At 46.1% G+C, this 21,869-nt stretch overlaps 1 protein-coding gene across 1 annotated transcript in view; it reads right to left on the bottom strand.

Annotated features, from left to right (window-relative positions):
* Nucleotides 1–11,445: 11,445 nt before the first annotated feature.
* VTCN1 (V-set domain containing T cell activation inhibitor 1) overlaps nucleotides 11,446–21,869 on the bottom strand; it is a 33,598-nt gene continuing 23,174 nt past the window's right edge. The window contains exons 3-6 of the mRNA XM_006097486.3: nucleotides 17,108–17,455; nucleotides 16,130–16,408; nucleotides 13,253–13,422; nucleotides 11,446–12,952 (exon numbers count right to left, since the gene is read on the bottom strand). Coding sequence (XP_006097548.1) covers nucleotides 13,298–13,422; nucleotides 16,130–16,408; nucleotides 17,108–17,455 — 752 coding nt within the window. The 3' untranslated portion in view covers nucleotides 11,446–12,952; nucleotides 13,253–13,297. The remainder of the gene's footprint in view (nucleotides 12,953–13,252; nucleotides 13,423–16,129; nucleotides 16,409–17,107; nucleotides 17,456–21,869) is intronic.

Below are 21,869 nucleotides of genomic sequence, written 5' to 3'. Positions count from 1 at the left end.
AGCTCCAATAGCTCTTTACCTATACTTTTCACTTTCAAGTTTGTGCTACATTGTAGTAGCAAGTGTTTTTATTTATCATGTATAATGTAAACACACACACATTCCTTATTTCTTTATTAATATGAAATGCCCTTGGCAACCAGCCCCGTGCCTTCACAGGAGGCCTCTAGTAAAGACCTGTTATTGAAGGGGCAGGGAACGGTGACTTCACATAAAGGCGAACAGACAGGACTGCCCTCAGCCGGAGGTTTTGTGGATTGTGTAGACCCGACGTGACTTGGAGTGAGATCATGGGAGAGGATGAAGGATGAAGGATTCTGCTTTCTCAGAACAAAGTTCGGGGTTTCCGTCTACTCTCACGTACTGCTTCATCTTTCTGGGGACCCCAGGCAGCAAACAGTGACAGGGAAGTACGAAAGCCATGGAATCGGAGGAACGGGATTGATGAAAATGGCCAGGTCCATCAAGGTGTCTGCAGGACTTCAGCCCACTCTGGCAACCCGGACAGGGAACGTCCCCACGGCAAGAAGGCCGGGAAGGGAGACGAGCCGTCAGGAAGTCGGGCAGATCGAGACTGGACGTTTGCTTGATCAGTACCACCGGAGACTGAGTGAATGTAGAGAGAGCGATGTCACCTTTACCTTTGACCTCTTAATGAGAACAGTCTCCACTTGCTTCTCTAACTCCCCTCACATTTTGCTCCCAAACACAGTACAATCTGGCCTCTGCTCTCACCATTCCTCTGCATTTGCTTTTGCCAAAGTCCTGGATAACTTCCTCCTCGCTAACTCCTTTGGATACTTTTCAGTTATTATTTCATAGAATTTTCTGTAGCTGTGACACGGACAAGTTTCTTCTCCTTGAAACCTTGTCCTCCCTGGATTGCCATAGCGCTATCTAACCTCTCCTTTTCTTTTTCCCACACTTCCTTCCACCTGGCTCTTAAATGTTGCTATTTCCCAGGGTCCTTAGCACTCTCTCTCTCTCAATAATAATTTTTAAAAACACACCAAACCCCCTCACCCCCCCTTGACTGTTGTGGGATTTGGAGGTGATGCATACAAAGCACCAGCCCCTTCTATAAGGGGGGCTCTTTTATTATTGCCCACGTCCATTCTCTGAATTTACTCCACTTTCTTCCACACTATTTCTGCTTTAGCTCAGGTTTGTTGTTTTTGTTTTTTTTTTAGCTCAGGTTCTTATACTTTGTTTGGATTACTAATTAGGATCCCATTTCCAGTCAATACTCTCTAATCCTCTGAGATACATATTTCTGAAATTTCAATTTGATTAGGATCTTCAGTGGCTACTCAGTACCTTCATTTATTCATCAAATATCCTTTAAGCACCTGGAATATGTTTCTCCCAAATGTCTTCATGGCTTGCTCCCCACTAGAATGTAGTAAGTTCCCCGAGGGCAGGGCCTCGTGCCTATGTGCCAGGATCTGTCATTGTGCAGAACAAGCAAAGACGCCTGCTCGCATGGAAATTGTCTCCCAGGAGGGGCTTCCCTTGACCCTGCCTCTGCCAGCCCAGCCGGCCTCATTTCCTACACCGCCCACCCTGACCCCAGCATGCACCCCGAGCTTCAGCCTCTTTGCTCATTGTCCCAGCCACTGGCTTTGCTTTGGGCTTCCTGCCTGCTCTCCTTTGCCTCCTTAACCTCCACCCATGCTTCAGAGCTCAGTTCCGAGACATCATTTTCTCTAGGAGTCCTCCATCGACCAAGTCTGTATAAGGTGCCCCTCTGTGTGGTGCTGATGGTGCTCTGTGATAACCTCTACTAAGTCCTTAACATTCTACATTTCTCTTTGTAAAAAATATAGTTTTATTGATTTCAGATAGGAAGGGAGAGGGAGAGAGGGATAGAAACATCAATGATGAGAGATAATCATTGATCAGCTGCCTCCTGCACGCCCCCCGACTGGGGATGGAGCCTGCAATCCAGGCATGTGCCTGACCCAGAATCGAACTGTGACTTCTTGGTTCTTAGGTCGATGCTCAACCACTGAGCCACATTCTATATTTCAATTTTTTTTCAAGTTGTTCAATAAATATTTGTTGAATGAATAGGTCATTGCTGTGTTTTCTTCCTGTATTTTTTTAAAGAAAAAAATCACACTAAAGTAAAAACTGGTATCTGTTCATTATAAAGAATTCAGTAAAACATGCTGAAATCCCAAAGATGGAAGAAAAAACAACCCCAATCCCACCAGCCATAATAACCAATCACATTCGGTGAACATCATTTTGGACAACTTAATATGCAAATACAAGAAGAGAAGCATGGGTAATGAAAAGATGGGTAGAGATAATTTTTTAAAAACCAGAACAATCATATTTCAGATATAATTTTAAATTTAATTTTACTTGAATTTCACAAAAGAAAAAGAGAAGTTGATGGAATTGCTGAATTCATATAAATATTTCCTCTAACCCTAGCTGGTTTGGCTCAGTGGATAGAGTGTCGGCCTGTGGACTGAAAGGTCTTGGGTTCCATTCCAGTTAAGGGCACATGCCCCGGTTGCAGGCTTGATTCCCAGTAGGGGGCATGCAGGAGGCAGCTGATCAATGATTCTCTCTCATCATTAATGTATCTCTCCCTCCCCTCTCTAAAATCAATATAAAAAATATTTAAATATTTCCTCTAGACAAGAGATAGTTCCTCTAAAATATCCCTTCAAGATTAAAAAAAGAAACTGAGAACATTAACGCTTGAAGTCATTATGATTTTTTCCAAGGACATATTTTCTTTTTTGTGTGTACAGACTGACTTCTTGCTGTGAAAGATGAGTTTGTTGGCCCAGCCACACGGGCATGAACACGCAGTTCTGAAAATACGGAAGCCCTTCTGTACCAGTTAGTAATTGTCAGTCACTGGACTGTCCCCAGGGCTCTCCCTCTCTCCTGGCTGCCCCATCCCACCACCAGGACCAACCCCAACCCCCATCTCCCCAGAACCCAGAGCTACAGGGGGAAGGGGACTCTGGTCCCATCTCCCAGGCCCTTCAACACCCACCACTTTGCCAAAGCAGCATAGTTCCATCTGTTTTATATAATGGCCCTCAGATAAGGCTTTGTGTGCAGAAAGTATTCAGTGTGAAAACTGTTTGAAAACCCTGCTCAAGGTCAGCCCTCAAGCCCTTGCAAGTTTGCCTAGTCTGGGAATTTCGAGAATGGAGGCCTTTCTCCCAAACACACTAGCTCCTTATGAAGTCAAGTGCACGTCTGCATCCTGGTGTGATTCCAAATGGGCAACAGACACAGACCTGCCGGTATGGAGACGACCCCTGAGCCGGCCCCAAATCAGATGAGGCAGAAGGTGCTGGAGCCCAGCTCAAGTGGAGGGGGCAGGAAGGGAGTGGGCTTTGCTCCTTGCCCAGCCCTGCATCATCCTGCAGCGGGGGCTGGGCAAGGCGGTGGGGAGTCCCTGAGCCACGTGGCCTGCCCTTCCCGCCAAGCAGCCTGCCTGGTGTGCCCACTGCACTGTCACTGCGGAGGAGCCCCACGGAGCAGGGGACAGGCCCAGGCACAGACACAGGGATGATCTCCCTGTGAGCCCTGCAGTGAGAAGCCTGGGGTAGGGGGGTCTCCCCTGACACGGAGCACAGGGCTCAGCTATTCCCAGAACCCGGTCAAAGCCTCAAAAGGAGCCCTAGCCGGTTTGGCTTGGTGGATAGAGCATCGGCCTGTGGACTAAAGGGTCCCAGGCTCAATTCTGGGCAAGGGCATGTAACTTGGTTGCGGGCACATCCCCAGTAGGATTGTGCAGGAGGCAGCTGATCGATGTTTCTCTCTCATCGATGCTTCTAACTCTCTATCCCTCTCCCTTCCTCTCCGTAAAAAATCAATAAAATATATTTTAAAAATAAATTAATTAAATAAAGCCCCAAAAGGAGGGGTCTATTTCCGAAGGCTGCTGCTCCGATGACTACAGACTGGCCTAAACCAACAGGAACAAGTGCTCTCCCCATCTGGGCGTCCAGGGCTGTGCTCCCCCGGAGGGCTCCAGGGCAGGGCCCTTCCTGCCTGGTCAGCTTCTGGGGGCTCCTGGGGCTCCTTTGCTCCTGGCCCCATCCCTTCAATCTCCCCTTGTCTGCACGTGGCCTCTCCTCCCTATTCAGGTGCCCCCTCCTCCTTCCTAACGTAAGGCCACACTGTGTTCACGTGCGCACTCCCGGCCGATCACGTGGCCAGCGCCCCCTTCACAAGCGCACTTCAGGCTGTCCACGTGGCCACGCCCCCTGTTCACGTGCCCACTTCTGGCCAATCACGTGGCCACGCCCCACTGTTCACGTGCCCATCGTACAGCTGAAGCTACTGAGGCACAGAGAGGGCGAGTGACTTCTTCCCTTGGAGGGCGCACAGCAGTAAAAGGACGGAGCTGGAAATGAACCCTCCGCCGCACAGAGCCTCTGTCTCCTTGACGTGTGACCTCTGGGTAAGCGGCCATTTGCTCTGATGGGCTTCACCCTTCCCCTCACCCCCCATCCACCCCCAGCAGACAGGGGTCGGGTCTCGGCACCAGTGCCTCTGGGCGGCTGTTCCCTTTGTCCCAAGGTCCCTACCAGCTGGTAACCTTGGCGGAGTCCCGCTGCATTGGGGCGAGGGCCCTGCGTGGGGAACATCCCGCCTCCCCTCGCCGTCTGTGGCTTAGACTACGAAGTACCATGATTTTCCCGCCTGCCTTTCGCTGCCTGCCTCTCCTGGCGGATTTTGTTTTACCTCGAAATTAAATTGATTCGGGGTCTGCAAACCAGCAGACTGCCTGCATTCGCTGAGATGTGGCTCTGCCCCGGCGCCTCCTGGTTCAAGTCCCCGATGCCCCCCCCACCTCCGTGGCAGCATCGCTCACCCCCTGGGCCCCCATTCAGCACAGGCACCCTCAGCCCCAGGGACCCGCTGACCCCGGGCCCCAGCCGGTCACCAGTTCCCCAGCTCCTGCCTGCAGCCCAAGGTCCTCAAACCAGTCTGGGAGGGGCCGGGGGTGGACCCCCTTAGGCAGAGGGGTGCAGACACCAGGTGGGCACTGCGCCCCCACACCCGGCCTCCCCTCTCCCAGGAGGAAATGCCGAGAGCACCCAGTCTGTGCTGACGTCCAGCTCCTGGAGGGCTCAGCCTGCGCAGTGCGGCCACCAGAGGGGACCCGTCTGCACGGTGGTGGGCAGAACAGGCCTCCCAGGGGAGCTGGGTGCCCACCTGGCCCCAAAGCCATCCTTCAGCCTCCCCCTTGCCCCTGCTGAAGGGGAACCAGGTGTGGTTTCCGCCCAGCCCAGCTGCCTGCCTTGGGAGGCGGCAGAGGCTGTCGCCCTCTGCTGGCCTGTTCCTGTTACTGCAGGAAGAGTCACCCTGCTACCCAGCCCGTGCCCACTGGGAGCCAGCCCAGCACATCATTCCCATCCGCAGGTCACAACCAGGCCTCGGTGCTTCCCTCGGCTGGGGTGGAGCAGAGCTGGATTGGGAGTCAGGACGGTCTCTGCAGCTAATGTGTGGTCCCCATTTTCATGAGCCCAGGAGGCTCCAGACCCTCTGTGCATTTGTAACTGTCGCTGTATTACCAGAGATCCCTTCAGGGCACAAGCTGGGATGTGGCGGCCAGGTCTAGGATTGGAGCCCTCTGCTGTTGCCTCCACCTGCTGCGGGGACATCCTGCCAGGCGCTCCACTCAGAAAGAAGAGGGTCCTTTGCCTCCAAATGGGCAACCGACTCAGGCCCGCGGGTATAGAGAGGACCCCTGAGCCGGTTCCCAATGGGAGGAGGCAGCAGGTGCTGCAGCCCAGGCTCAAGTGGAGGCGGCAGGAAGGGAGTGGGCTTTGCTCCTTGCCCAGGCCTGTGCCAGGTGCTCACGGTCCAGATCCTCTCCAATCCTAAGAGAGGTGTTTCTTTGCTCCCTCCCTTCCTCCTTCCCTTCCTCCTGGCTTTACTGAAAACCTGTCTGTGCCAGGGGCTGGGGTACAAAGGCAAAGCTAGCATCTCCAAGACCTCATCACCCCGGAGAGCATCATCCAGAAAACGGCTGTGACCGCGGTGGGTGCAGGATGCAGGGGGAGCCCCAAGGGACTCAGGGAAGGTTCTCCAGGGGAGTTAAAGCCGGCTGGGACCTGAAGGCTGAGGAAGGGCATTCCAGGTGGAGGGAACTGCATGCGCGAAGGCAGGGAGGCAGGAAAGAGCCCGCCTGGTCTAGGAACTGTGGGAGGGTGATGGAACCCGGGTCCAGGAAATCTGCTGGGTGAGGTTGGGGTCCCAGAACCCACTCCTTGGACCTTCTGCCTCCTTAACCTCCTTTGCTCCGGGTTAGGAAGAGGCCCGGGCCCAGCTGCACAAATGAATGGCTTTGACATCGGAGAGAGGGAGTGAGCAAGGAGGGGCCTGCTGATGTGTATTTTTGGATTGCTTCTCAGAAATCTCCTCCTCCTCCCTATATTTCAATTTTATACTTGCTTATCTGATTCTGCCCTTGGGCCTCACAGTACCCCCACCCCTCCGCACTGGGAACTCTTAAGGACAAGGAACCGTGTTTTATTTCTGCATCCCTAACACTGGGCACAGTGTCTGAAACATAGTAGGGTTAATAAATAAGTGAATAAAGTGAGATTCATGTTAATTTCTAAGAAACTGGTCATAATGGCAGGGGAAATTTATTCTTTATTTCAAGATAATTTTTGCCTTTTGATTTTGAGTCTGATTCCTAAAACACTGAGTCTTTAGTGCCACCTAGTGGCAGTAGCTGCAATAAAAGGCTTGTGTAACTAAAAAGCTTGGACCTTGCATGCTTCTGTTTTGTTTATTTTGAACTGAGACAGAGAAGGGAGAACTTGCATTGCATTATGGTACTTTGATTTTTAATCTATGAATTCTCTGAACCATGAGATAATTCTAATTGTGAGATCTAAGAAGCGTAAATTGTCCCTTATATCGGATATTCTATGAAAAACGGGCAACTCTTCAATTTTGAGAAGGTGCAGGATGAAATGGGTAGAATGATCTGAACTTTGGAGCTCTGCTTGTGTAGCTCTTCTGGGTCAGAGTGGGACTAAATGAGACATAAGTTCCATTATTATTACCCTTTTGGAAAAGATTCTTCACTTTTTAAAAAAAATATATTTCTTTATTGATTTCAGAGAGGAAGGGGAAAGGAGAGAAAGAAACATCAATATTGAGAGAGAATCACCAATCTGCTGCCTCCTGCATGCCCCCTACTGGGGATGGAGCCTGCAACCCAGATATGTGCCCGTGGCCGGAATTGAACCTGGGACCCTTTAGTCCACAGGCTGATGCTCTATCCACTGAGCCAAGCCAGCTAGGGTGATTCTTCAGTGTCTTATCCAAGGTCGTCTAACACCTGCTTTGTCTCTTCACTTGACTCCTAGTTGCCAGACCAAACCCCTGCCATGACCCCAGACTTTCTGCAGTTGATGTAGTCAGGAAGCTGCCCCCAGTCTTAATTGGTTTGGCATAAAGATATTCTTAGACTGTTTACACTTTATTGTACACTCGATTCATCTCTTTCTGTGAATCCTCTTTTTTCTATGTTTGTCAAGTAATAAAGTTCATTATTAACCTTTTTGAAATAAATATTTTAGGAAGCAACTGATACATTATATTAATGTGTTTGTTTAAAAAATTATTTTGGATGAGTGCTTTGTGATTACATGATCTTTTTATATAAATTTATCTTCTATATAAAATATACACTGCTAAATGGGTAATAATATAAAGAAAATGGCACATTTATAGACTGGATTTTGTGGTGCAGATGGCAATAATTCTTGTGATTAAAATTAGCAGCAGTGTGGAGTGCTCATACTGTTGTATTAAAGAATGGATCATAAAAGGCATGCTTTGCACTCTTTACAGTATTGCATTCTAATGTAACATTACGCGTTTTCTCTTTTTTCCTTTTAGGATTCTCCCATTCTTATACTTAATGACCATGTCATCTTGCAAGATTCATCCTGAAAATGTTGACTTAGAAAAGACCCTTTGTCTGGACTACGTTGGCCCCTGCTGTCTTCATGGCTCCCTCCTAATCAGGATGGTAAGTCTATTGAATTCTCTGTGTATCATAGTATCTAGATCAGTGGTTCTCAACCTTCCTAATGCCGCGACCCTTTCATATAGTTCCTCATGTTGTGGTGACCTCCAATTTCATTGTTACAAATTGAACATAATGAAAGCATAGTGATTAATCACAAAAACAATATGTAATTATATATGTGTTTTCCGATGGTCTTAGGCGACCCCTGTGAAAGGGTCGTTCGACCCCCAAAGTATACCTCAGAATGTGACTGTATTTGGAGCTAGGGCTTTTAAAGAGGTAATTAAGGTTTAGTGAAGTAGTATGGGTGGACCCTAATTTAACATGACTGGTGTCCTTATAAGGAGAAGGATGCCAGGGATGCAGGTGCACAAGGAAAAGGCCACGTGAGGACACAACAAGCAGGTGGCCATCTGCAAGCCAAGAAGAGAGGCCTCAGGAGAAACCAAACCTGCTGACACTTGGGTCTTGGATTGCCAGTCCCAGAACACGGGGGAAGAAATTTCTGTTGTTTAAGCCACCCAGTCTATGGTATTTCGTTATGGCCGTCCTAGCAGACTGTTACAGCCAGGCAGTGTAATAACTGCTTTTTATGAACTCTCTCTTTAATAGTCATCGTTACCAACCTGAGGCAGGTACTGTTGTGACAGGGCCTGCAATAAAACTTTTGCCCACAGCAGGAACCCTCTTCAGTATGCTCAGACCTGACCCTGAACGTAGGTCAGTACACCACTCTGGCTCCTAAGTGGATGAGGTGGGGAGAGAATGAAATGGAGCCACGCATTTTTTGACACGCGTATCTCTATCCTGGTTGTGTTTGTGTTACTCTCCGTTCATTATGTTAAGAGAGAATAGTAATTCCCGAATTTACATCAGTGTCAGTTCTTACAAGGCTCTCTTGATTGAACTGATAAGCCCCTTCTGATCATTCACTGTTCTTTTCTAATTTTGTCCTTTATTTTGGTCTCCCTCGCCGAGAGTCACTGGCCTATACTCTGATACCCCAAGTATCTCTCACTGGTTGGATGTTTTTATATGATATTTTCACTTTAGCTTCATTTCAGTGAAATAGAGGTTTGCCTCCGTGGGAGGGCCATACATTAAGCTATTGAAAAAGGTAGTTAATGAATTACCTTCTCATGTGTAGCTAGATGCTAGGGGGCAGTTCTTACTGGGAGGAGGGCAGAGTTTGTTGGAAAGAATGCTAGAAACACTGAGAGTACTCAGGGCCTAGAGGAGGGTGGATTGGGACACATAGGAGAAGAGGGGTAAAAGGAAAATTGAGAGGAATTGATGACAGTAGTCATTTAGCAGGCTGGGACTTGGCTTCTACTGCCTCTCGATAGAAACTGCTGTCTTTGTGTTGTCACCCTGTCACACTTCCATCCTCCCCTACCGAGGTATGATGGGACCTGGACCTGCCACTTGAGTCACGTGTGGCTACTTGAGCCATCTCATCAAAGTCATATTGAGTACATACAGTCCTGGAATTTTATCTGTGAAAACCTAAATAGTTCTCCCTAAAATAACATGAATGGCTACAAATAAAATTTGAAAACTGCAAATATGAGAGGCAAAGAGAAAGAAAGCAGTCTCAGTCTGCTATTGCTCACAGGCTAGATGCACTGAGCACCACTTTAGTCTTGTTCTAAAGAAGGGATATGGGACCAAGGTACCCATAAAGTTCTTATTTAAAGTATTATTTAGAGTTTTGGGTTAGGGACCTTATAATTGAAAATGCTAAAAATACTTCTTAGGCCAGGCAATTCGATTTGGACTGAAGAGATAAGATAATGCTGAAGGTCAAGTTTTGACTTTGAGAAGACACAGGTATATCATTATCTGGGGGAGCCAGGCTTTTCCACACAGGGCCTCCTGTAGTGATAACGACAGACCCCTCTTCTAGGCTGTGCCTTAACTGCCTTGGCCCCGCAGACACCATCAGTAAACAAGGCTTCCTGGGAATATCTGCCTGGCCCTCTTTTAAGAGCAAACTTCCAAGGACTGCCTGAGCTCCCATACCTATTTTGTCATCATCTTCAAAGGAGTCCAAGTATACAGCAATGAGGAACAGTCAACAAGACAGTGTGTGATTTTGTGCTAAATTGCATGTGCAGATGAAGGACCGCTCAGAGACAGCTTCGTGGGGGGAAGAAGAATTTTTGCTTGAGGGTAGATGGAAAAGAGAGCACAGCTGAGGTTCTGTTTTTGAGACTGTTAATTTTCTCTCCTGGCTGCCGTGCTGAAACTCCTGGAGATGATTGATGTGAAACAGGACGTAAGACAAGGTTAAAAGGAGCAAGGAGCGCAGGCACATAGGAAGACAGTCTGAATTAGAGCTGCCAGTGGATGTGTGGAGACCTCACCAGCTGGAGGGAGGTTGGGAATTTTGTGTTTCATCAATGGAATGAGAGCACACCCCTGTGCCACCGGGCAGACGCCTCAGTATGCAATCACATCCCCTGCCTACCCCTCCCCAGTTAACAGTGCGCACAGCAAAGTCACTGCGCTGGTGAAACAAATCTCATACAACCTGAAAAGTATAGCTGGTAGCTGATACTTCACCTTGAAGTTAGAATGGTTTGTTCCTTCAAGTGTGTTAATACTTCTGCAATGTTTTAGCCTTCGGCATCTCGATTTGAGCTTCCCCAGATGTTTGCGGTGTAAGTGATATCCTGGTCCTTGCACTTCGGCTGATCTGACGCATCTGTTGCCTAATGCATCGCTGTGTGCTCATGGACAAGGCCAAGGGATTAACCTGGGTTGGGTTGAGCATGTCATGCTTTCACAGTTTGCTTTCTTGATTTGGTTTCATAATGTTTTCTTTGTGCAAAAGGCCTGTGGGAATTTGAAAATGAGATTTCCTATAGATTTTACTCCTCCACCAACTACCAGTGTGATTTTGGGCAAGCTGTAGAACCTGAAGATAGCCGGTTACCTACACCTCCCCTCTGGGTCTTCATCTGAAAAGCGAAAGGCCTGGGAATGATGATTTTGAGGTTTTTCTTCTGAGATTGAGAAATTGAAATTCCTGAGTAGTCAAAGTCAGATTTTTTTTTTTGGCACCAGAGCATTGGGTTTGTCCACCAACATGCACTCTTCCACACTTATGTGCGTCAAGCCCACTGTCATCTATTTTCCTAGATGGAGACATGCCAGGTTGGTGAGCCGCGTGGAGTTTCTTTAAGAAACTAGACCCGGCCACCTGGCCCACGCTCACAGGCTCCTCTCATGTCCTTCCATTCACTTATCCATTCACTCAACAGACACTTATTGAACGCCGGTCATTTGCGAGGCACGAAGCTTTAGAACCCGATCTATGACTTTTTATTCATCTTCCCTTACACTCTCTTTGACAAACCAGGCAGACACCAGTATAGGAAATGCATATTTAATCATTCTCATGAGTGATCAGAACTATACAATCAAGTTTTCTATAACAAAATGCAGTACAATCGTGGTGGGTCCAAAGTGCCCGGGAGGCCATAGTCAACACGTGAAAGGTGTGGGTAGGGGGCTGGAAACAAAATATTCTTTCCTATCAAAGCCTCGTTCCTCAGGGCCTCCTTTCAAAGGTTTATTGTCCCTGCTTTCAGATTTCTCTGTGGGCTTCAGGGAAGGTACATGTTTTTATTGTCTTAATTTGAATGTGACTAGGCAGGGTTCTGAGATCTAAATTCAGAGCGGGAGAACTTGAGATGAAACTCAAGCAGCTCCCTCACAGAACTTTATTTGTAGAGAAAAACTAAGGGAAAGGAACTCAGAAGCTCAACAGCTACAGATAATCCGTCAGAAATTCCTGGTTGCCCCAAACTGACTTCTGGCTCTCTGGTCTGAGACCGCAGCCTACGCGACAGAGGCTAATGTCCATTTTTAAGATCCTTTCCTATTCAGCATCAGGGTTTCTTAACCTCAGCATGATTGACATACTGGGCTGGATAATTCTTTGTCGTGGGTGGATGTCGTGTGCATTGTAGGGCGCTGAGTTCTATTCCCTAGATGCCAGTAGCACCCCCTCCCCCAAAATCGTGACAGCTAAAGTCTCCAAACATTTCTAAATGTCCCTGGAGGTTTGCAGAATGAGTCCAGTTGAGTGAGTCTCACTGCTCTAGATGCTGTTGAGACCTGAGGTCCTCTCAGGCCACACAGGCTGGAAAGCACAAGCCTGCGACCTTGTGGTGACTTAACGCCCATGTGGCCAAGATGGAGGCCTTTCCGAGCTCACTCAAGGCTAAACGTCACCTGAGAAATAAAATGGCATTTGTTTGTTTTTGAAAAGAAGGTACTCAGATCACTTAGAAAATGTCCCCCAACTACGATTTTTACGTTAAAATTACAGTCACGTCCCACACTTGTTCAGCGTTTGTCAGGTGGGAGGAGATGCCGAGGCACGTTTGGAAGCATCATAGTGACAAGCGGATCATTGGACCCACCACTAAGATGCAGCCACCTCTGTCGTGAAGTGGCAGCTGACTAGCAGCTTCTTGCTGTTTCCACAGAAGTTTAAGCGCGGACATATTGCAATTGAAACTTTCTGGGGGCGACATTACAGCAGGATAACAAGATCCAGAGACGGGGAGCTGCAATAGCCCACCCTCTCACTCCCCAACTGGGGATGGGTAAGGGGAGGTCCCTGAGATATGGGGGGTACACTTGTCCCCACATGCATTTTACTTCGCAGTCTTAACACACTTCTCTAGTTCAGATGAATTATTTCCCCAACCTTTAATACGTGTCTTTGAAGATAGATTTATCTTGTTCATATTGGAGTCTTCAGTGGGTTGCTTTTGGCTTCTTTTTGCTTCTTGATCTTGTGTGTTCGTTCCAGGCTTTTAGGCATGAATTCATTTCCCCCAAGAAATAGAAAACTAGGTCATATCTTGTGGTGAAATCGTTCTGCAGATTCCTGGGATTCTGAAAATAACAGTAATAAGATAACCATTACAAGCATTCAGCAAACATTTACTGAGAACAGAACCTCTCCCTGCCACTGGATGAGTGTATTCTTATTCAGGAATGGCCTTGTTTTCTGTATTTTGATGATGTTCTATCAAGGCCACATGACACCCTAGGTTGCTGAGGGAAAGGAGATGGCTTGAGTCTCTCCTTCAAGGAGGGGATCATCCTCAGAGCTGATGCTGGAGCTGCTTGATCGTGTTAGGAACACAAGCACACACACAGTGGACCCCCCACACCATTCAGGGTTCATCTCACCTGCTGTACTAATGACTTTGCACGTTTCTGTGTGGCCAAGGCACGTTATTTTAGGACCAGGTAGGAGGAGAGAGGTAGGAGTACCCAGCCGATGGCAAAGAAAGAAGAGACACACAGGGAGGCCTTTGAGTCCAGCAGCTCTAGGTGACTCCGCCTTCTAATCTCAGAGTCTGTAAAGGGAGAGACAAGTTCAGGGTCATAGAGGGGAAGCTGCATATCATCTCCACATGGCTGGTTAGCAAGGAAAAGTACCTGGAAAACAGCAAGTTGTTCCTAATACAACTTGTACCCAATTGGGGGGCAACTTTGTACCCCATTATCCACTTTCCCTTTCTTCAAAGGAAGCTCTATTCCATGGTCCACTCCAGTAAGCACGCAGCCAAATGAAAAATGATACCAATAAAGAGATAATAATCGGTTACCAAGGAAAGAATGGGCTGAACAATGGCCGCGGCCAGTCCTTGGTTTCAGACACGTTTTCCCCCCTCTCGGCCATGACCTTTACAGGTTCTGTGTTACTCGCTTTCTTGACATCATTGCAAAGTGATGAGAAAGTATTGTTCTCATTTTGAAGTAGGGAAGAGAAGTGAAGAAATTAAATTGCTCTATTCTGTTTTTTCCCTGGACAGTCCAATCTCATTTAGTTCGTTTTGGCTCTGACACTTACTAGCTGTGTGACTTTAGTTCATCTATATGTGTTTCCATTTCTTCATCTATAAAATAGGACTAAAATAATAATAATCTTCTTAGGAGGATTAATGAGTTAATAAATTAAAGTGCTTGGAACGTACCTGGCACATAAGTAAGCACTCAATAAGTATTAGCTGTGAAAACAACAAAAGTAACCCTGCTCAAGCCTAATTAATGAGTATGACTTCCCTTAAGTTGATCTTTTCCAAATCCATCTCCTTATTCTGAACTTTGTCATGAGTTTCACATCTGGATTTACAGTTGCTACTGGGTCAGTTAAAAACATAATTATTGAGTAAATGTTTGAGCACCTACTGTTGGGGTTCAAAGGAGCCCAATAAAGAACACCCCTTTTTACAGCTGAGTTCTGAATCCGTTAAAGAGTAGGACAAAGCGAGTGAGGCAATTGGAAGACCAAAATATCACTCGCATTACTAATAAATCTGCTACAGGATGAAGCTTTGTCTGCTCGGAAGTGAGCTGTCGCCCAGGGATCTCCTCGGACAGGCAGCACCAGGCTGGGGCAGGCTTCCTCCAGCCAAGCGGATTACGCCCCTGAAACATTGATGGCTGGGAAGAGCAGGGTAGAAATTATACTTCCTGAGGGTAGCTAGAGAGACAAGAAAAAAGAAGGAGCTGAGCTTCTGAAGTCCGGCTTCTTCTAATAGACTCACCCATCAGATACATTAGTAACTCCTGCTTCTCTGATGAGGCATGAAAGAGGGGCGAACAGAGAGGCTGGAAGGGTTAGGTTGGTGGGGTATTTTCTCATGGAAGGAAGTATGTGGAATAGGGATGGAGTGTTCTCCCAAAACCCCTCGTATGCTGGGTCAGGTGCTAACCATGGGACCTTTCTGCCTAGTGAACAATGGGCACTTTCAACTCAGCATCTCTAAAATCCCCGTTTTTTTCCCTAAACTGTTGCTTCTGTATTTTAATTGTTTGTTGGCAGGGTTATTAACCTCCTAAGCAAACAGGGTAGAAACATCACACCCTTTTGACTTGCTCTTTCTCTTCTCCTTCACATTTGTGTCCCTAAGGCCTGTAGATTATTTTCTTCATTAACTTTTGATTCTTCCCCTTTCTTTCCCGTTGCCACTGCCCCCAATAAGACCCTCATAATTTCTCCCTTGGACTTTGACATAGGCTCCTGACTTCATGGCTTCCTATTCTGTCAAAACCATTCTTCTGTCCTGGCCGGTGTGGCTCAGTTGGTTGAGCATTGTCCCATGCACTGAAAGGTGACCGTTCAGTTCCCAGTCAGGGCACATACCCAGGTTGCAGGTTCGATTCCCAGTCGGGTGTGTACAGGAGGCATCCTATCGATGTTTCTCTCCCTCTCCCTTCCTCTCTCTCTCAAAAATCAATAAAAACATTGTAAAGTAAATAAATAAAGTATACATATGAAAACCTATGGAATGAGATAAAATATTTGTAAATCATATGTCTGATACATGTTTCCTATCCAGGATGCAAAAGAATTCCTACAACTCACTCAAATTGAATTCATTTTAGCCCCAAGAGGGATGGTTTTAAAAGTTATAATTCAGTCTGTGCATTTCTTTGATGCCAGCTCAACCCTAGGTTTTTATGACTAAAGCATTACAGGGAGACCCGAGTGCTGGGCTCCCTGGATCCTGGTCTTCGCAGCCTGGGAGGCCAGTTCAAACTAGAGCTGTCGGGTAATCCTGGGCCATGTTAGTGGGAGCTTGAGCTGACTAAGGAGAGAAGGGCTGAATAAGACTAAGGCAGATTCTAAGACCTTCCGTCTTCAGATTGAAAGCCTTCTCAAAGGCAGACTAGAACCAAACCAGTGTTGGGGGACTTGGCATATAGATCACTAGTTGAATATATCAGAGATGTCAAGTAATCATCATATCCCACTGCTTCACCAAAGCAGTCCTGCTGAGTTAGGGCCTCAGGACCCTACACACCGCTCTCCAAGCAGTCAGAAGGTGTATGAGACGAAGCTTAGTTGCCATCTTTGACCTATTGGGCCATAAATATTGTTTTGTATTAGTCTTCTTCTTATGTAGTGTAATCTCAACTGGAATTGTGATCTAGGTGTCTGTGAAGAGAACTCTAGAGCTTTCTGTGCCCTCGTACATAATATATCAGTTATAGAAATTATATTTTAATTTAATTCTCACCCCAATAAACCCATAACAAAAGCATGAAGGGACCCACCTGTCACTTTGATATCCCCCGTGGCTTTGGCAATGTTGTTCTCAATCATACAGGAGTATGTGTTGTTGATTGTGACATTGTAGAGTACAGATACAACCTTCATGGTCACATTCTCAGAATTCAGCTCAAAGCTGGTATTGGAGACTTCTGAGAAGTTGGTTCTTCGGTCAACTTGGGATGTCCAGACCACTGTAGGCTGGGGGAACCATCGGGGAGCCTCACATCGAAAGCTCTCTGAGCTGGCATTATAGTCCACATCCATCTCTGGGATGCTGAAGGCTGCAGGGTTGAAGGTCAGAAAGGGCTGATGTCAAGGTCAGAAAGAGAAGACAATATAGCCTTTGAAGTACTAGGTCTTAAATACACCGTGATTTCTATCATTGAGGTGACTCAGAACTTCACTTCCCCAGAGGGCTCTCTGTGTATGGCCCATTGTCCTGTAGATGCAAATAATGATCTGCTCATGATACTGTTGTACATCACAATTCTGGCCAATGTCACAAACTCCACAGACATAAGTTCTAGGTTTAATTGTTATAACAGGTAAATTCTCCAAGTAAGAGGGGTTCCAGTGATTATAAAAAAAGTTTATCCATTAGGGAAATTGGGTGTTTCCCCAGGGGCCTGTGAAGTCTTCTGAACTTTATATCTTTTTGCTACCTGGAGAAAATAGGGGAGGGAAAGAGAGAAGGAAGAAACAGTATTCACCTGTCACTACAATATATTATTTAAATAATATATGTGAAAATTCAGAAGAAGCTAGAGTTCAGAACAAAAGATTTTAAGACCTAGTATAATGGGCTCCTTTTGGAGTTGGTGTGGGTCTTGGACAGCAAGGATGGCTGCTAACAGACTTTGAGGGTCTTGTCTGATATTAATCACTCGTGAGTGTAAAAGCATGATATTTCATCAGCTAACCGCTCTTTAGCCTCAAATAGCTTTTGGCCCTTTCTTTCCCTCTGCCTAAAAATACCTTACCTCCAGTTTTATACTCCAGGTTAGCATTCCCCTTGCCTTTGGAAGTGATGATGTAACATTTATAGGTGCCAGCATCTGTGAGTTGCACATTTTTCAGCCTCAGAGAAGCATTGCCAACTCTCACTTGATCAGCAAACACGGCTGTCCGGCCTCTGAACATCTCATTCTGGTCTGACAAGTCATCTTTGCCTTCTTTGAACTCATGGACGAAGCCCATAACACCTTCCTTTAGCCACTGTATCACGATATCAGAAAGTTTGATGTCAGGTTCAAAAGTGCAGCTCAGGATTCCGTCCTCCCCGATGTTCCCAGCCGAGGTGAGAGTCGTGACTGAGATGGAGTGTGTGCCTGCAATTTAGGAAGCAAGGGTCAATGCCAAGGAAAGCTTTGGAACTTCTATCACCAAACCCTTCATTACTAAAAGCCAAACAGACTTCTGTGACAAATTAGGAAGACAGAAGGACAGGAGAGGCATAGGAAAGAAGACGTAAGAAGGAGAGAAAGAGCAGGAAGACAATAGTCTGTTTTTTATAGCTACAGCGATCTAAAATAAACAATAGCTTTTGGGGACCAAGTAACCCAATCCTGGGGAGACGATGAGAGGAGACCATATTGGATTTGGGGTTTAAAGATGAGAACTCAAGTCCTGGCATTGTCATTTTGTATCTGTGTGAGCTTGAATAAGTCATGTAACCTCTCTGGATCTCAGAAAAATGGAGGTAATGCTATCTTAAAGGATTCCTGTAAGGATCAAATCAAATGATTATGAACTTGACTTAAAAATTGTAATTGCACATATAAGGTATTGTTATTCATAGTTAACCAGAAATGGTGTAGAAGTGAAACCTCATGTTAACCAAATGTGACTAGGAGTTCTGAAGAATGTCAGATTCTAAAGTGCTGTTACTTTTATCTCCATTTGAATGATGAAGAAGCTAAGCGGAGAGAAGATAAGATAAGTGACGTGGTCAAGGTTATAGTGCCAGCTATGGCATAATGAAGAATGATACTTAATTAAATTATTTTTTTGGCCTAAGATATCCCCTCCTCTCCAAACACATCACCAACAGAATATGAATCATGCAGCCAGCTGTGTCCACTGCCTTTTCCGCACTTGCCCAGCCGATAGCCCACTCAGTCTATGAAGGATGGACCAGCCCTTCTTTCTGCACTGGGGCTGCTGATGGGGACGCCTGTAGGACTGATACAATGAACTGAATCTTCTTGAGAGGCTCCTTCTGGGGTATGAATGTGAAGCTGAGATGAGGATGAGTCTTTGAGCCCAAGAGGACCGTGGGCCAGACACAAAAAGTAGGGGGGTGGGAAGACCATGAAAGAAAGATGAAGAAGGTGCCCCCATTCCCAGAGCTGTCGTAGATCCTGAGGATTTTCAGGTCAAGTTCCATCCCAATCTCTGAGTGTCCTTTAATACCTCAGATTAAAATGGTCTTCACTAACCTCTCCTCCTTAAAGCCAGAAAAATGGGTGCTGAGTGCTTCCCAGCTTCCTTATTGCTATTCCTTCCTCTTATCTTTGCCTCCATCCAATATATTTCACATGCGTTAGTCTTATAGGTAGAGCTTAAAGAACAATATGAACATGTTAGTTTTCTAATCACTAGTCTTCCATGACTTTTCCAAGGACTGTGGAGTCAAGTTCAGACTACCCAGCATGGCCTTCAGACCTAAATACTGCATGGCACATAGGAAATGCTCATTAATTGTTACCTTTCCACCCTCATTTCCCACTGCTTTCTTTCATAGTCTATATTGTCTGTTCATATCAAGTGATTTATTGATTTTCTGCTTTCAATGGAAAAATACACAAGCATACTTGGTATTTTTCAAATGTCAGAGGTAACATTATGAACATAAGGATATTCTCTCTTGCCCACAAGGGGTAAGAATTGTCTAGTTGGGCCCTAGGCCTTTATAAAGTAGATGAAGGTAATGGATGAGGGACAGACCTGAAGAAGCTAAGCTAGATGGGTTTATATTAGAAAGAGAACTACTGATGGAAGAAAAGTTATAAGTAAAAAAGGCAGAGGAAACACAGGTGCACAGGCTGGACTGGGGGGATGTTTGGAGGCTCGTACAGGGAATAGAGACGGGAGCAGCTGCCATGCATGGCCATGCAGGTGGTAGGTTTGGGAGAGAAGTCATGAGAGAGGATGGTGCGAAGTTTTACTGTGTGATATGAATGCGAAACACCCCTTTCCCCGCCTTGGCTAATCCTGGTTATGCCAATCATACTATTATTTTCACACCTCTGTTCATCTTGCACCTCCAATTTATAGTTCCCTCCTCTCTTGTCACCAGCTATCCAAGTTCTGCTTATATTCAAGGCTGTTCAGAGGGCAGCCTCTCACGAAACCCTCCTTTGATCTACCAAGACAAGATGAGTAGACTCTCTCCTTACTGTCCCTGAACACTTTCCTGTGCCTTTATTACAGCAGCTGTCTCCCCTCTACCTTGTCTCCGGTCTCTATCTGGCACTAATCTGTAGGCTTTTCAAGGGCAGAAACTGTTTGAATCATATCTGTAGTTCCTATACTGCTGTGATGATTAATTTTGTGTGTCACCTGTACTGGGCCACAGAGCGCTCAGGCATTTTGTCAGATACTCTGGGTGTGTCTGTGAGGATGTTTCTGGGTGAGGTTAAGATTTGATGAGTAAACGGAGCAAAGCAGATCACCCTTCCTCTGATGGAAGCCTGAGAGGTGGGCCACCTGGGGCCTGAGGGGACTTCCCCGCCTCCAGACCTGTGAGAAAATAAACGTCTGCCATTTAAACACCAGGTCTATGGTATTTTGTTACGGCAGCCTGAGCGAAAAATATGTATTTGTTCAGTGAATGAATAAATGAATGGAAGTCAGTAGAAATCAAGGGACTATTTAATAGTTCTACCCAAAATGATTATGGGAGTGAGGAACATGTGGCAGGATCACCACATCTAAATTTGGAGAAAATGGTAGCCAGTGAAAAAGAAGGCAATGAGCCTGGCCGGCGTGACTCTGTGGTTGAGCATTGACCTATGAACCAGGAGGTCATGGTTCGATTCCTGGTCAGGGCACATGCCCGGGTTGTGGGCTTGATTCCCAATGTGAGGTGTGCAGAAGGCAGCCAATCAATGATTCTCTCTCATCATTGATGTTTCTATCTCTCTCTCCCTCTCCCTTCCTCTCTGAAACCAATAAAAAATATATATTTTAAAAAAGCAATGAAAATACACAGAGATTCTCAATAAAACCATGGGGCAAATGTAACTATATGAGAGGAAGGGTAAATTGACTGTAGTTTATAAAGTGCCATTAAAGTTGATTTGAAAAATTACTTTTCAGGAAAAATACATAATTAGCACAGTTTATGGAGAGAATGAAATGGTAATGACATATCTTAGTTCGGTAATTGCGTTACCGAATTAATTGTAATGCGTTGGCCTTGAGCCCACAAGTGGAGGATTTGTTGGATGCTCTCTTAGAGAACTTAATGAGTAAAAGTAGCAGCCGTGGGAGCCTGAGGGACCACTGTGGGCTCAAGACCATTTAAGGTTGCATTACAGATGTGGCAGATGGAATGCATTGATTAAATCCCACCCTCCCCATAGCAAATCAAGAGGAGGAATAAAGGCCTGTGAGATCTTGAAAAACCATGAGGACCAAGCCATTGCTTTGTACCCAGAAAGCAGTCAATAAATACTTACTTGTTAGGTGAATAAATGATGATAAAAAGGGATAAAATAAAATTTAATATGCAAGCAACAGGAAATAAATATTGCTTCTCACAAAAAAGAAATCTATATACAAACTTGCAAACAAATACTGTCTCAAGGAGCTGTGTTCTAGGGAACACAGACTGGTCTGATATGACTCTCCAGGCCTCATAGCCACCAGCGGCTCTTGTGTGATTTGGTGAGCCACAGGGCTGTAGGAGATGAGTTTAAAGCAGCTATTTTTAAAAAATGTTTTTATTGATTTTCAGAGAGAGGAAGAGAGAGATAGAAACATCAATGATGAGAGAACCATTGATTGGCTGCCTCCTGTATGCCCCCTTCTGGGGATCGAGCCCTCAACCCCGAAAAATCAACTGCTCTTTGAAAGGACTCAGTAAGACAGGTTCTGCAGCGTCCAGTAGCATAGAGAGCATACTGGAAGCCTTCAGCAGACTGTCACTCAGCATCTGCTGGAACGCAGCTGTCCAGATGGGCCCCACAGCACATGGCTTAAAGGTGGAAACACATAGGTTTACGCCTGTGCCAGAGGAGCCTGGGGTGGAACCTGTGAGTCCCACTCTTGCCAGAGAAGAGAGCAGGGTTGGTGGTAGCAATTGCTTCTGTGAGAAGAAACTAGAAAGGATGCTGGGCCGGACTAGATACAGGCACACGGTAGGGAAGTGGCAGCAGAGCATAGTGTTTGAGAACAAGGCGCAGGTATCAGGCTGTCTGGGTTCAAATCCCAGCTCTGCCACTTACTTGCGCAAGTTTTCTAACTTCTTTATCCCATAGCTTTTCATCTATAAAATGGGATGTGTAATAACAGTAGTTCCCTCAGTGGTCTAAATGATACCACGCAGGTAAAGAGCTTCGTATAGTACCCAGTTTGCCACATGTTAAACCTTCAATCAGTGGTATTGATAACTGTTATTAGCTAGAATCATTTGGAAAGATTGCAGATTAGAGTACCAGGAGGAAAGAAACAGTTTACTAAGTACTTTACTTATAGTCACTCATTGTGAGCCTGATAAAACCACGGGAGATAAGAGCG

This window comes from Myotis lucifugus, unplaced genomic scaffold (genome assembly GCF_000147115.1).
Source record: "Myotis lucifugus unplaced genomic scaffold, Myoluc2.0 scaffold_203, whole genome shotgun sequence".
In the NCBI taxonomy this organism is placed as follows: Eukaryota; Metazoa; Chordata; class Mammalia; order Chiroptera; family Vespertilionidae; genus Myotis; species Myotis lucifugus.
The sequence above is the reverse complement of the archived record's forward strand: the minus strand, read 5'-3'. Positions and strand labels throughout refer to the sequence as shown.